At 36.4% G+C, this 15,399-nt stretch overlaps 4 protein-coding genes across 4 annotated transcripts; 1 reads left to right on the top strand and 3 right to left on the bottom strand.

Annotated features, from left to right (window-relative positions):
* Window positions 1-688: 688 nt before the first annotated feature.
* PHYBLDRAFT_41524 (glycosyltransferase family 21 protein) lies at window positions 689-2,139 on the top strand (the record flags this gene model as incomplete). The annotated part of the gene is made up of 3 exons (XM_018440163.1): window positions 689-756; window positions 806-1,053; window positions 1,195-2,139. The coding sequence occupies 3 exons, from the start codon at window positions 689-691 to the stop codon at window positions 2,064-2,066; spliced, it is 1,188 nt and encodes a 395-aa protein (XP_018287907.1). The 3' UTR covers window positions 2,067-2,139.
* On the bottom strand, window positions 2,123-2,872 carry PHYBLDRAFT_79818 (hypothetical protein). The gene is made up of 2 exons (XM_018443509.1): window positions 2,792-2,872; window positions 2,123-2,723 (listed from the first exon to the last, which is right to left on the bottom strand). Exons 1-2 carry the CDS (start codon window positions 2,847-2,849, stop codon window positions 2,368-2,370), a joined length of 414 nt encoding a protein of 137 aa, XP_018287906.1. The 5' UTR covers window positions 2,850-2,872; the 3' UTR covers window positions 2,123-2,367.
* Window positions 2,873-3,634: 762 nt separating this feature from the next.
* PHYBLDRAFT_171887 (hypothetical protein) lies at window positions 3,635-4,074 on the bottom strand (the record flags this gene model as incomplete). Its single annotated transcript, XM_018436685.1, has 2 exons — window positions 3,635-3,955; window positions 4,018-4,074. 2 exons carry the CDS (start codon window positions 4,072-4,074, stop codon window positions 3,635-3,637), a joined length of 378 nt encoding a protein of 125 aa, XP_018287905.1.
* Window positions 4,075-9,676: 5,602 nt separating this feature from the next.
* Window positions 9,677-10,729, bottom strand: PHYBLDRAFT_182656 (hypothetical protein; the record flags this gene model as incomplete). Its single annotated transcript, XM_018438654.1, has 2 exons — window positions 10,482-10,729; window positions 9,677-9,738 (listed from the first exon to the last, which is right to left on the bottom strand). The coding sequence occupies exons 1-2, from the start codon at window positions 10,675-10,677 to the stop codon at window positions 9,677-9,679; spliced, it is 258 nt and encodes an 85-aa protein (XP_018287904.1). The 5' UTR covers window positions 10,678-10,729.
* Between the last annotated feature and the right edge of the window lie 4,670 nt (window positions 10,730-15,399).

Raw genomic sequence — 15,399 nt, 5'->3', positions numbered from 1 at the left:
ATACGACCTTCCTCCCCCGCGCGCTCGCTCGCGTACATGACAAAGCCCACTGTAGTACAGTGTTAATCAGACAGCCTGTAGATACTTGTTCTCTCGATTACCAAGACGCCTTTTGGTATTACAGAGTATGTGGGCTTAGAGAGAAGTAAAAGATGTGATTACACTGTGATATCTCCTTCTTTCTTATATTGAATAATCTAATATAAAGAATATGATAGTAATACAAAATACAAAATACAAAATACCCTTGTCATCTTGACGCTATTGTTCTTTTTGTTCTTATGATTGTATCTCGCGCAATCGCGTTTTTTCTTTTAAAGGATACATAATATACACAAGGCATGGACACCATGGTCATTGTTGTGATACGGCCCTTTTTTTTTCTTTTTTTTTTTTTATGAAGCAAAAAAGAAAAGAAATAGGTCAATAGATTTTGATTTTTTTTTTGTTCCCATCATTGTTGTTAAAATAATTCTTCTTCCGATTCATTCGGCCAAAGCTATTCCTCCCTCCCACTCCCCCTCTCCTTTCCCTTTTTTTTTTTGCTTTTTTTTTAAAATCGTACAACCTGAGCCTGTAAGTCATGAAGCAGGGCCCAGAATAAAATAAAGAACCCAGACATGCCAATCTTGTTTCTCTAGCCATGGACACTACTACCGATCGGAAACTAGGATCGGGCCTAATGGTCATGGCCAGCGTGTGTGTTGTCTGGTATGCCTTTATGATTGGTCTGAGTATCCTAGGACATTACGTTGGGTAAGTCCAATCAGATTAGATTGCATAATTTTACTAAACACCATTCTAGATACTCCCGGTACACAAAGAAACCCCCTCCACGTTCTCCATTCCTCGAGAATGCACCTGGTGTGTCAATCTTAAGACCATTGAAAGGTGTCGATCTGGAATTGGAAAGCAATCTTAGGTCTTCTTTTGAGCAAAACTATCCTACGTTCGAACTTATTTTTTCTGTCGCGTCCCCAAATGACCCAGCTGTTCCTGTTGTCGAACGTCTAATGACAGAATACAAAAAGATTCCAAGTAGACTGATTGTTGGTTAGTTGAAAGAAGAAAAATAAATACCGCTTCAAGACATAGATATAGATAGAGACATAGATATAGATAAATAATAATAATAATAAAAAAAGAGAGAGAGAGAGAGAGAGAGAGAGACCAAAGGAGGTAACGTTTGTACAGGTGATAAACAGGTGGGAATCAACCCCAAGGTAAACAATATGGTCAAGTCGTATGAAGTCGCGGCACATGATATTCTCTGGATCTTGGACTCCAATGTATATGTGAACCAAGACACCCTGGGCCGCTCAGTTGACATGTTACTAGAGCCCGGGATCGGGCTTGTGCACCACTTGCCGATCGCAGTACAGCCACAGGGCTATGCGGCCGAGGTAGAACAGGTTTTTCTGGACACTAACCATGCAAAGATGTACTTGGCCATCAACTGGGTTGGCATAGCTTCGTGTGTGATGGGTAAATCAAATCTCTATCGCCGGTCAGACCTTGACAAAGCCGGCGGTCTGGGTGCATTTGCGAAATACATGGCCGAAGATAACCTGGTAGGAGAAGCATTGTGGCACCAAGGCCTCCGTCATCGCATGAGCGCCGACACGGCCTGTCAAGCTCTAGGGAAAATCAGGCCACTTGAGTATTGTCGTCGAAGAGCTCGCTGGGTTCGTCTCAGAAAATACATCGTCACCGCCGCCACCCTTACTGAACCATTTACCGAGTCTATCGTTTGTGGTTTACTCGGAGCACTCGGCTTCCGTGTCTGGTGGGACCTGTCGATGCCTTTATTCTTTGCCGTGCATTGGCTCGCCTGGTTCACTAACGACTATCTACTCTATCGCACCCTTATCTTGGCATCATCCACTCCTGTCCAGCAAACCCAACCTATGCACTTCAAACGCTTCATATGTGGTTGGCTTTCGCGTGAAATCTCTGCCCTACCTCTCTATCTTTACGCCATGCTCGGTAACGAAATCACTTGGCGCGATCAACGATATAGATGTGTGACATCTGGTACAGCCGTCCCAGTTAATGACAGCACCTAATATACTTCTTTATATATATATATTTATATCTTTATATTAAATAATATTTTACATACTTTTTTTTTTACAGTTCAACAATAGAACTTATATTTTATTTCAAGAGAAAAAAAAATCACAATTTTGAAAAAGTGGTATTTGGAGGGGTTTTTATTTTATTTAACAAAAAAAAATAAAAAAAATAGGTACATTATGGTATCATTTTTTTTTTTTTTTTTAGAGGCGCAAGGGATAAGCGATTATTTTTTGTACAAGTTTTAAGGATATAGAGAATTATACATATTATATTACAAGACCTAGATATTTAGAGAGCCTCGAACTGGACGAAGAAGTGGACCTCACCGTGGCTGGAAAGACCGAGGTGGGCGGGAAGGCTGACCCAGGTGTCGATGGGGGTGCCGGAAGAGATGGCCTCGCTGACATCGAGCTTAGCCTTGCCAACAGTGTCGTCACCGACGAGATCCTTGTCGAGGACCTTGAAGTAGATCTTGTGGAGGGAAGAACCTTCCTCGATGTTGAAGGTGAAGGTCTCGTTCCAGGTGGGCTCATTGCTGGACTGGACCTCGGAGGTACGCTGCTTGTACTCCTCATCCAACCAGAGCTCAATGAAGGGGTCGTTGGTGCCAAAGGTATCCTCGCTGTGCAAGTCGCGGGCCTCGACTGATATGAAATGTTAGTATGTGCGAATGGGGAATATGGACTAAACTAATATGCCTTGCTTTACTTACTGACTGTGACGGTAAGGACACCGGAGGTAGGGGCACTGAAGGAAGAGAAGAGAGACATATTTGTTGTTTTTAAGTTTTAATCGAAGAAAGGATTATAGAAAGTATAATGTTCGAGAGCCTGGTTTATATAGACTTTTTTTTTTCTTTGTTCTTTTCTTGCGCCACACAGGATTGCATTGGTTAGTGCCACAATGACTTCATTTTTATCATCGTGGTTGGCTGTAAAGAAAGAATAGATCCATTACGATATAAAATTGTTCTATGAGCATTACGTCGTGCAAACCAGGCTCCGCTTATTCTTTACGCGTCGAGTACGTGGATAGATGTCGTGGGAAGCTATCTACTTGTTTAGTTTTTTTTTTTTTGCATGCCAAGACACAAAGAACGAATAGAACATGTCATCAGACCTGCAACTAAAACGCTATACTTCTGGACACAAGCTTCCTCTTTTATCTCAGACGGCCATTAAAGGTATCCAGCCACAACCACACCATATACAAGCTATATATATATATATATATATATATATATCCAAATTGTGCTATAAAGCCGGTTACACTCTAGTGTAACAGAAAGAGTAATAGATTTGGCGCTTGCACAGACGTATTATCAAAAATAGTTAATAAATGAGCGCATTTATTATTTGCTTATTTATCAATGAACCATACACACATGTACATATCTTTGTATAATATGGTCGTTTGTATAGTTTAACATGTCATAGGTAAAGAGAGAGAGAGAGAAAATGGTAAGGAGGAGTAGGAGGAAGAAGAAGAAAAAAAGATAGAGGGATTTATGTTATGTATATATGTACAGAGGGATATTATTAAAAGGCTATATAGTTTAAGCTACATTGAACAAGCTCTGTACGGGCCGATGGGTATCCAGAGTGTTCTTCTGAGGTTTCAAGTTGAAATATGTTGGTGGTGAATAACCAAGCGAAGAATTGGCGGAGACACAAGCAGAATGGCTGATAAGACCAGGTATGCCCTGAGAAGACATTGAACATGTTGACCGACGTCTTGTTTCAAATGGCGCGTCTCGGCTGCCGTCTTGGTTGTTGTTTCGTGGAAAGCTACGTAGGTCGATAAAGTCATAACCGAGCATCGGATGATGGGCCAGAGCGTCTTTCTTTAAACATTCTTCTGAACAGTAAAGGGAATCCTTAAATATTGATGTTGGCATTTAGTTTTCTTGTGCCTTTATGCTTTGGTATCTGGGCTTACAGAGAAAGGGCTGACTGCACTATCACAGTATGTACACCAGTTTGTATCGCAAATCATAATGAATGGTATAACAGCTTGCTTGGCTTGCTTGCTGGCTTGGTTTTTATTGTTTCTTTGGAAAGTAAAGGCAAAAGGTCATTTTGCTACAGGCGGAGGAGCGTCTATTTAAATGAATGAAAAGATGCAACGTTCTAGCCCGCAGCACTTTGCTTCGCTCGAGTCATAATGAGCTTATTGGCCTGCGGACTAACAAAAAGGGGGCCATGTCCTTCTCACGTAGTCAAATCTTCACTTCCTCCACTTGCCTGTTCTAATAAAAATGCGTCATTTATTCATTCTTTTATTCATTCATTCATTCATGAAGTTATTTAGTTGTCATTTTTTTTGGGGGGGTTTGTCCTGTTTATAGATCATCAAATATCAGCTTGAAATAAGCCTCATATACCAAAGTATGGGTTATTATTATTTATTATTTTTATATGATATAAATGACTATGACTATGATTATTATTACGTATAGGAGAAACCCCGCCAAACTAGTCGATATATTACAGAGATGATATAAAATAAAATAAAATAAAACAAGATGGGATGGGATGGGATCCAAATATGGTTATTGGGGGTGGACAGTCAAGTATACGGACGCCCTTGAAGTTGAAATATCGCTCCAGTTATCTCACTGACCCAGAGTGCTTGATCGTTTCGTGAATCTGCTCTTAGGATGTGGACTTGAGAAGGAACGCATGCCGAGAAAAAGGCACTCATGTCCCCTGAAAGCCTTCTCGTGGAATCCTTGATGATGAGTATCTGAAAGCTGTTTGGCCTGCCGTTAGGTGCCTTGCAAACCCTTGCCCATCGTAAGTCTATCTTTCCTTTGAACAATAGTCCTGTGTCGCATGCACTGCAGTACAAGAGCATATCGCTCAGTAAGATAAATGTACGACGCTCGTCCTGACCTGCGCCATAACCCCCTGTACCAACACTCGTAAGGAATCCACGCATAATAAAAGAGCGCTCGGGTACTTTGAGAAGGAACGGACAGTTCCGAATGGACCTACTTAGATCGGCAAGTTGGCCGATATTGTGACAAGCTTTGATCCTAGAAACTGGTCAGGACCCACATATACAGCGAAAAAGACCAAATATAATGGATTATGCTATTCTAATCTTTTGTTACCTTTTCTGGAGACGAAGCTCAAAGTATTTTGCAAGCGACAGACATCGATCAATATTTCTGGCGTCTGGGTGATTTGGATCAGTATTCTGGGTGAGATTGGTCAGGATGGTTGTATATCTAGTGATGACATGGACTGGCAGGTCAATGAGTCGGCACAGGTGTGTGAGTCCGAGTCCGGCTTCCTCTACAAATGTCTTGTTGAAAGCACGTGGAGAAAATAAGGCTCAATGTGTTCCATGGCTTTTTTTTTTTTTTTTGATTTTGTATCGTTCTTACCTGAACATATCTTTTTGTATGGGAAGACCGACCAAGGCGTTCTAAGATAACAGCCGCCGAAGAATAATTCTCGATATACTCCATCAAAGGCCTCATCATTTCTTGCAACTTTTTATTTTATTTTATTTTATTTTCCAAAGAATAGTAATATATAGATGTCAGCTCTACTTAGTCTAAAAGATATATATAAAGTGCTACTTACTGTAGTGTAAGTAATGTCTGATATTAGCTGGGTAGGCCCCCAGACATGAAACCTAAAGCTTATTTGTTTTAGTTGACATGCAATCATCAACTCAGTAATAAAAAAAAATTATACAATTCTGCTCACCGTCCGGTCAATCTCTGTACAAAGTGGTTGCTAATCTCGACTAGTTCCTCCAGGTTTCCAAACAGTGTCTCGACGTCTTCTGGTGCAATATCGGATCTAGAAGAAAGGAAGTGGCGCCCGGTAGAGGACCGTCGGATATGGTTTAGTAGCGGTCGCTTAAAGTATTCAAGAGCAACCTGGAGTTGAAGCAAATAGTGGGCCTCGGACTCAAATAACTCTCGTACAATTAGCTCACGATTACGATATCTTTTCTCGTCGATTTCTGTAGCAACGATCAAGAGAAAGCCAGGTTAATTGAATTTATATATATATAAAAGGGAGCCAAGACGTATTGGCATTAGTACACCTATAGGCTGCTTTTACACTATTGATATTATTTTTTTAACAACTTACCAAATGGGTAGATATCAACCTCATGCTCAAACTCAGCGTAGAGTTCATCAATCACAGACATATCAGCCATTAATGGGCTGAAATAATAAAAGGGGTCCATGATTTCCAGCTCATGATTTGGATACTTTGACATGTTTTGGATACTCGTCTCATAAATATTATAGATACTGTGCATCGTAGTCGAGTCGCTTAGAGATACGGTGTCTAGTCGATTATAAGTAATTGATTTCTCGCAGAGAGTGGCCGTACTACTGTAGAATGTCAAGGCAGATAGCTTCTTTCTCAGCATCGTAAAAGGGGGAGGAAGAGTGTGGTGTTATCTTTGACTTGAAAAGTATGGTGTTTATTAATAAGAGAAAGAAGAACCAAAAAAAAATAAAAAAAAATAAAAAAAAATGATAGATGTGAAAATACTTGGGATTTATAGGCTCCAAGCAACACAGAATCTTAAAGCAGGGAGATATACTGTGGGGATGGATTTGGGGGATGAGTTAAGTAGTAAAGAGCAATGTGTTCTTGGACATCAAAACACCAGTCTAAAGTTTATTAATAAGCTAATAAAACTACAAAAAGAAAAGTAGTTGTCCATCGAAGCCTTACTTGCCAAAAATATGATCTTTACAAAAAAAAACAAAAAGCGCAAGGTTGTGTATGATGGCAATATTCCATTTTACGCTCTTTTCAAGGCGATAATCAAAAACCAAAGAAAAAGAGAAAAAGAGATCACCCCCCTATATCCAACTCTCCCCTTTTACTTATTTTGTTTTTGTTTTCTTGCATGTAGATTGATGCAAGGCATTTATTGCTTCATTTTATTATTATTATAATAATAAATAGATTGTCATTTCATGTGCAATTATGTTCATGTAAAAAAGAAAGGGGTTGGTGAGATGTTGGCTCGATCTATTCAAAAGGCTTTGGAGACGGATAACTAACCGACCATAATATTATCCGGTTTGTTTTGACATGATGTATACTGAATTCAATTTTAATAAACTATAGATAGATATATAATTTTGTATTTTTAGCTTCGTATAAAGTACGGTTCTTCTTAAGAGTTAAAATACGGACAGTGTTGTACCGATTGGGTCGGTACATGCCCCACATCTGTACTCGTCTGTTTTCCAAATTTACCGTTATCCCGATGAAAAGGTTAACCAAAATACTGAAGCCCTGTCAAAACATATAAATATATAAAAAATATTGGCTACAAAGATATACCTGGTATCTATCGCAAACAAACCAAAATTGGCTTTTTACTACATACAATAAGGTTCGATTTGAATTAGACATTCTGAATCTATTCTATGTCCATATCTCCTTTGATAAGAAAATATGAGTTCAAATGACACTAGAAAAGACAGAAATATAATTATTGGCATTGATAAACGCCATGTTTGGTAGAGAGAGAGAGGGGGGGGGTATGATTATATGATTTTAACATTAAATATATCAAACCCTTGAATAGGTTGCTTTACTAATAGTAATTTTTTATTGTCATTAATTTACCTATCAAGACATGCAGTTGATATGTTCAAACCACAAACGTATAGGTGGCACATGTGTAAATAAAGCCAGTATGCATGGTAGGACCTTGTATTTCCTATTATTTTCTTCAAGTTACCTATATATTCGGTTAACTAGTGTGAGAAGTTTTATGTGTGCACAAGAAAGAAACAAGTCTCCTTTAGTGACCCAGAAATATGTATTCTTCTTCTTCTTCTTTACACAGGGAGTAGATTCTATTGTCATTATACATAACTTTAAACAAAAGAATAATTCCTTCCCCCCCTCCTCCTGGCCACCTTGATTAACTGAATTAAGGGAGCCATAACATTGTCTTCCGATACAAATTGTGAACACTCTGAACTCTACAAACCTAAGTTCAGTCAAAGGCATGCCAGGCATTCTATACAAAGTTCGATGTATTTTCTTTTATTGTTATTGTTATTGCTATAGAGAACCAGTTCGCCCTCAACCTTGAAAGCAGAATGAAAATGATCAAATTGGTAGGTATATAAATATGCAAGATCGCTGTGAGCAGATAGCATTATTATTATTATTATTTTTTTAAAAAAAAAAAAAAACAAAAAATATGTATGCTAGATTTCGCTACTTTTCGTACTGTTGTTAATTTCGATTGTGTTATAGTCATTGTCAATATGTACGATGATAAAAAAAAAGAAAGGGTGAATCTAGGGGTGGATCTTTGAAAAGTAAAACCAAACCCCCTTTAGGGTTATAAGGGTGGGCTTAAGATAAAAAAAAAAAAAGAGTTTTTGACCCAACAATTCCTCTCTCTCTCCTATACGTACTATATATGTGTTTGTTTCAATTTCAAATTTTTCTAGTTCATTTGCTATAGTAGGTCAATAGTAAAAGAAAAACATTTTTAAGATTGAAAAACAAACAAACAATAGAATAGAATATGTTTCTATGGTTCTTTAAACACGGTCTTTTGATTGCTAAACGAAGCCTCCTTTTTTTGTTTCTTCTTCTTTTAGGCTGCTCATCCTGCATTAACTCTATCACAGTACCTTACCTATATTATTTCTATCATTTGTTTCTCTCTTTCTTTTTCTTCTTCTTCTTCTTATTATACCTCTCTTTGACAATGCAGAACACGGGAGACTTGGATTCGAACACTAGTGGCTCTTTTTTGAATTGTTTAAAGTATTGCATCAAAGGGATATCAGAATCCATTGGCCTTGGGGAACATCATCAAATCGATCGTTCTTGTCAGAGCGCGCTGTATTTACAGACCTGCATGTCATTTACTAAATAAAGTGTAATATAAACGCTTCATTTAGTATTCAGTAAATAATTAAGCATATTTTATACATATATATATATATTTTAGTGAGTGGAAAAGTGAGTATGTGCGTTGTATTAAGCCACAAAAAATAAGAAGAAGAAGAAATGACAATGGTAGTATTATACTACAAACGCAAATAGAATTTATAATAATTAGTGTGGCGCTAACGACTATTTAAACTTAATTTCTTTATATATATATATTCTTACACTAATCATCGCCCAAGTCTGTATATTTTGTATTGTAAGATTTTCAATTATGTGCAGAAAAAATAAGAAATCAAATAAAATAAATTATGAATTTACTCCTCCGAGGTGTAAATAATCATTACAATATATATATATATATATATATATATATATATTGGCCTGGCAAGTATTGTTCTCATTGTACTCATGACTAAGGCCAAGTTTAGGATTCACGGCCTTAATTTCGGAGCAAGTTGTTCCAATGCTTATTTTATATATTATATAATACATACAAACCCTTTGGTAAGTTCACTTGTTTTCTTGGACCTAAAGCTCGACCTTAAATTTCAGGTGGTTTTTATGGCGTGGTTTCTTTATTTTAAACAATATTGATATAGATGTCATGAAAAATAAAGGGGGGAAGACAAGATAGGAGCATTTTTTTTTTGCTTGATCCAAATATTTGGTAATTCTTATTGACTTTAAGCAGCACCAGCACCAGCACCAGCAGAAAACAACCTTCTTTGCTTTGCTTTGTTGATTTCTTACAAACAAAGATAGTCATAACAATTGTTGCGATTTTATTCGACAATCAATAATCCGTAAATATTAAAATTAACGACATTTGAAATCACAAAAAGAAAAAGAAAAAGAAAAAGAAATAATTTAGAATTGTGTAGTATGCATTGTTTGAGGTGCTATTGGTCAATAGACTGCTCACATTCCCTCACACGACATCTACAAACAAATGTGTTACGAAGGATATATAATAGGGAACTCGCTCATTATTTTTCTCTCTCTCTCAGGGACAAGACTGCTGCATATCCCACAGACAAGACATATAGTTTTTTCTCGAAAAGCCCTGAAGGATTATTGCTACCATTAGTTGGATTGGATTGTAGTCCATGACACTGGGCTTTAATAGATTCAATAAACTTTTGTTCCTGACTTTTATATAAATATATTTTTTCAAATAATGTGTTTGTTTGTTTTATTTCATGAGAGAAAAATAAAAATAAAAGTGGGAAAGTATTGTATATACTACACTAGCAAATACAACCACTAGATAGAATCGGAAGTGTATACAGAAAAGAAAAGTATGAAGGTTGGTGGGAGGGAGGGAGAGGTAGACAGGGGAATGAAGATCTTGGATCGAATATGTAAGATGATGATGAATAGAAAGAGCAAAAACAAAAAAAAAACAAAAAACAAAAAAAAGGTCCGGCCATGGTTGTTGATTGCTTATTCACCGTTCTTATTGAAGGTCTGAGTATCGGTTTTAGATACCACCACAGCTACGGCCGACATCGACACCAAGGCCATTGTTAATCTTACGCCACTGAGCATCACGGGCAGATCCATTGAGAGACATCAAATGAGAATGAGCTTGGGCAGGTTGAGCTGAAGAGCGGATATATGCAGCCATGCCATAGGCAGAGACGGCGGGGACAATGAGGTAGGAAGCAGCACGGAGAGCAGGCATGTTGATAATGTTAATGGTAGTTGTAGTGGTGGTTGTGAGTTGTTGATTTGCAAGATAATGTTTGAAAGACAAGAAGGAACGAAAAAAAAAAGACAGGCTTTATATACCAAACAGCAGTTTGGTGTACCCGATCCTTTTTTTTCCCCACAGTTCTTATCAAAGACCCTACGTCGGAACCTGTATCTGCACCACCATATTACCTTGCCCGAGATTAATCGATTAACTAAACGTTAATTTCGGTTGTGGTTGCAACAAGAGATAGTATTATCGATAGAGTCGGACAGTCGGACTACTCCGACCCGGACCCCTTTAAATATACCGGGCTCCCATCGATTTCGAAGTCTACAGTAGCCAAATTCAATTAAAGTTTGTGTGGCGTGACTGATTAAATCAGATCTCTTGTTTATTTAGCTGTGACGTTTTGAGGGACACTATTCTTTATCGATTTCTAATAAGCCCTCAATAAACATGGTATGTTTAATTTGTAATCCTAAAAGAGTAAATAGTGTGCTAGGCTTGGTCTACTAAAATAATAATAAAAAAAAGTAGTCAAAAAGTCAACAAGTTTATTAGATTCTTCTTCATAATGGCTGCACTGAATAAGGTTCAGATTTATAACAGCCTGATATATGTATGTATATACACACATCAATTCCAATATTCAATATTCAATATTCAATATCCTCAGCAATAATCGGAGTAAGGACACTCAAATATATACATATTAGAGAAAAAAAATACAGTACAGTACAGTGCTGTGCTGTGCTGTGCTGTGCTGTGCTGTGCTGTTATATGCAGTGCTGTATTGTGCAGTGCTGTGATTATTCTACAAAGGGAGGGGAGGGGTTTAACTCGAACATACGAGGAACCTGTCATCTCCGCTAGAACGTCATAAGCACCATATATAGAAGGCCCCTTCTCATTCTTTATTGGATGACGCTCCTGGGACTGTTTACTAGACCTGTTTAGGTTGGTGGCAACCTCCCTCTACTTGATGGAGACTGATAAAGCAGGGCGATGTCGGACGATACAGGAAGCGCTTTGCGGATATGATACTAAAACAATAGTGCCTGTATAATAAGGTATCGTATCTTCAATGTGTAAGAAAGTAGACAAGATGGCACAAGGTGTGTTTAATCTGGGAACCTCACATGGAGTAACCAAAATAAAATAAAATAAATAATAGAGTAAATCTGTCAATCAACAGATATTTGTTTCAATTTGCTCTCAAGAGAATATATTTCAATTCTTTTTCTTTACCTTTCTGCTATATTATATATTTGAACTCTTATCCCAGGTACATCAATTACTCTTTATCAAATCATCTTATGCGCTAGCCACAAGTGCAGTTACTGGGAAGACAATGTAATCAAACCAAGGCATTGATCTGCTTTCCAATCAAACAGCATTATAGGCAAATAAATAAAGAGATTTGGTTGTGTATATATGGATAGCCATTAATATAATTTTTTTGGGTGATTGTTTATTGTACATCTTGTGAATTTGAAGATCTTCTAAACATCGTATTTGAAAAGTCAAGTAAGGGCATGTAAAATCTACAGAAGCCCTGCCAATTGGTTTGTATGAGAATTCAAAAGAAGAACTACTGATATAATAGAGTTATTGTCTTTATTTATTTTTTTAATATAAAGTCGCAAAACAAAAGCACATACCCTTTGGCTTTCTAGATGAATCGAGGTGATTAATAAAATAAATATTCGGCTTCTTGGTGGTGAGATACTAAAGAAGATATTCTCATATGCAGCGTTTCTTAAAATAGGTGTAACATGGTTTGCAGTGTAACAAATTCAATAATAATAATAATAATCAGCCTTCTTGAACCCTTGACAATCTTTATATCCAATCAATTTCTGTTCTTTTTTTTTTGCCTTTGCTTTTGAAATCCATGCCTGCTTAGTGACAAACTTGTTCCTTCTTCTTCTTCTTTTGATCTATTTCTTTTTTATATTATGCACATAATATTAAATATATATATATTTGTATTTCAATGCATATTGAGCTACTAAAATCTACCACGTATAATATTGCAAACTTTGGCATGGTAACAAATTATGGTGGACATAATCCTACCACTCTGGCAATTTTCGAGTCAATTTCTCGGATTATGTCTATATTTGCACAAACACACACACACGTATATAAATATGATATTTATTCATTAAAAGCATAAATTATTCATCCTCAAAAGTACTTCAGGACAAGGCTCAGCAAACTGCACAAAATCGAAGCATTTTTATTTATTTTTAACCAGCCCTCCTTTTAAGCTACAGCATAAATAAATAAATAAATTAAAGGTGCTTATTCTTTATTTTATTATTGATCTGTATACAGATGGCTGGAATTGATACAAAGTTGATTATTATTCATAATTATAGTACTGCCAGTAAATCTACAAGACAAGATTCTTGAGGTCATATTAATCACAAAGATGTTTCTAAAGGAAGAAAAAACACTGCTAGTATACTATTGTTTGTTTTGTTTTGTCAAATGCGCAAAATTGTGACGATGTCTATAAGAAGACAACCAGCTAAACATAGCATGTAAATCTAAAAGTGGAGATCTACAATGCTGAGTTAGCGAACCCAAAGAGACTCGGATTAAGATTGATACTGGAATATGATTCCGATGTATGTATATATATATATATATATTCTGGCTTACAATGGAAGAAGGGTAACCTTTTGCTTAGATTCACCTGGTATTATTGTTCGTATCAGTACATTGGCTATTACTAGTAATGTTACTGTTCCTGAAGCTTTATTGATTTCAACTCCCAAAAGCTAATAATAATAATAATAAAGAAAAGAAAAAAAAAGGCGCCAGGAATCAGATCTGTCGAATTTTTTTTCTTGCTTTGTTTCTTAGAGACTTTTAGGTTTATCACCTATCAATATCAATAGTAGATGTAGATATAAATATACTGATGGTGAACAAACCAAGACTTTAAGAAATCACTTTTAGGTTTTGAATTTTGTTTCAATGGTTCTAGCTGAATTGGCCATCACAATAATACTGCTGTTGCTATTGTTCAATCCAAGTGTGTTAATTTTGCAAATCGAGATATCCCCTCTTCCTCACCTATAGAGAAATCTCAAGAATACAAATCTTTATGTATATTGAGTTTCATTTCTATGTTTATATATCACAGAAAGAAAAAAACTTGGCATCTGAACTGCACAATGCCTAATACCGAAGGAATCTTGAGTTTAATATCAACGATTTTGTTCATAATGGTAGATATTCTCTATATATATATATATATTTCTTTGTAAGAGATGCAAAGTTCTTTTCTTTAAAAATCAAAAGAGGTGAATATGAGAGTCATGATATTATGGTTATGATTAGCATTATGAGAAACGCCATTAAACAATTGACCACTTGAAAATCAACTTGTAAATGACAGGGCGGTGGTATATCTCTAGATAGTGAAATCAATTGATAAAATATTTTCCAGTACAAGACAAAAATTGATTTTGTTACTAATCTCTAATCTCTAATGTATATATATATATATATATAGATGTATTTAATTACAACGTCAGCCTTATTTCGTTTGTCCTCAGCCATCTTCTTCTCTTCCCTTGTTAAATATTTGTAATTCTTGAGTATCTCCCCCCTTTTTTTTTCTCGAATAAAATAAGACTCTTATCGCATTGCTTGCATTATTTATAATATCGACTACGTATATGTATGTGTATGAAGCGACTTATCAGAAGACGTGAAATTTAGCAGATTGGATTTTTTAGTTTTGGTAATGATTTTTGGATACAAACATTAATTAGAAAGAATTGATCTTGAACCTGCACCATTTCTTCTACTTCAAGCTATACTTTATACATATATCTCATTAGATCTTCTTCTTTAAAATATATATATATATATATTATATATGCTATTATTATTTAAGCTTGAATAAAAATTCTAATTTTACATTTTGTGAATTTTATTGCCTAAAAATGTTCAAAATGTTTCTGAAAATAGTGCAGTATATAACAAAGTGGCACAAACACTCCAAGGTTGTGCTTTTTTTTTATATTGGATTTTAACAGCCGTAGAAGGACAGTCAAGGTGCCGTTTAACACCGATTTCCTACTCACTCATCAGTTTCACCACAGGCGCACGCTTAACCTACTCTTTAGTGAGGCCGTACAACCCGCCCAAAAAAAGAATCATACACCGCTTCAGCCATGGACCACGCGAGTCTATGCCTCCTATAGTGCATTGCGCGTTCGAACTCACTTGCCTTTTTTTTTTAAAAAAAAAATATTTATTCTATCCATTCTTTCTATTTAAATAACTAAAGTGTATGTAATAACTTCAGGATCATCTCCTTCCCTTCTTTACCTTTCGTCTTTCTTTTTCTCTTTCTTTTCTGCCCTTCACCATGGTCTTTGCCAATACACTCCTTGCCACTTCGGCTCTCATCATGGCAGCCTTCTCATCAGTCCAGGCCTCTATCGCACCTTCATACCCATCTCCTGGAACTGTTTGGACCGAGGGCAAAGAATACGAGATTCTCTGGGGTAAAACAAAACAGAACAAAAGCATTCTTTAGCTTCTTTACTTGTCCCTAGAACGACCTGCTCACAATTGTCTCAATTAGCTGATGATGGTACTTCCCCCAGTCTTTCCTCTGGATGGTCAAACTTCACGATTGGTAATTATCATTAATAAAACAATAATTTATCGCTTCCATTTGAG

This window comes from Phycomyces blakesleeanus, assembly GCF_001638985.1.
Source record: "Phycomyces blakesleeanus NRRL 1555(-) unplaced genomic scaffold PHYBLscaffold_20, whole genome shotgun sequence".
NCBI classification, from domain to species: Eukaryota; Fungi; Mucoromycota; class Mucoromycetes; order Mucorales; family Phycomycetaceae; genus Phycomyces; species Phycomyces blakesleeanus.
This window is presented reverse-complemented; position numbering and strand designations above follow the sequence as displayed.

What these genes read in the sequence shown, in the direction of transcription:
- PHYBLDRAFT_79818 (XM_018443509.1), bottom strand. Translation starts at nt 2,849, where the DNA reads ATGTCTCTCTTCTCTTCCTTCAGTGCCCCTACCTCCGGTGTCCTTACC. An exon ending in TGTCCTTACCGTCACAGTCA is followed by an intron (nt 2,724 to 2,791) that starts GTAAGTAAAGCA and finishes ATTTCATATCAG; the next exon opens with TCGAGGCCCGCGACTTGCAC.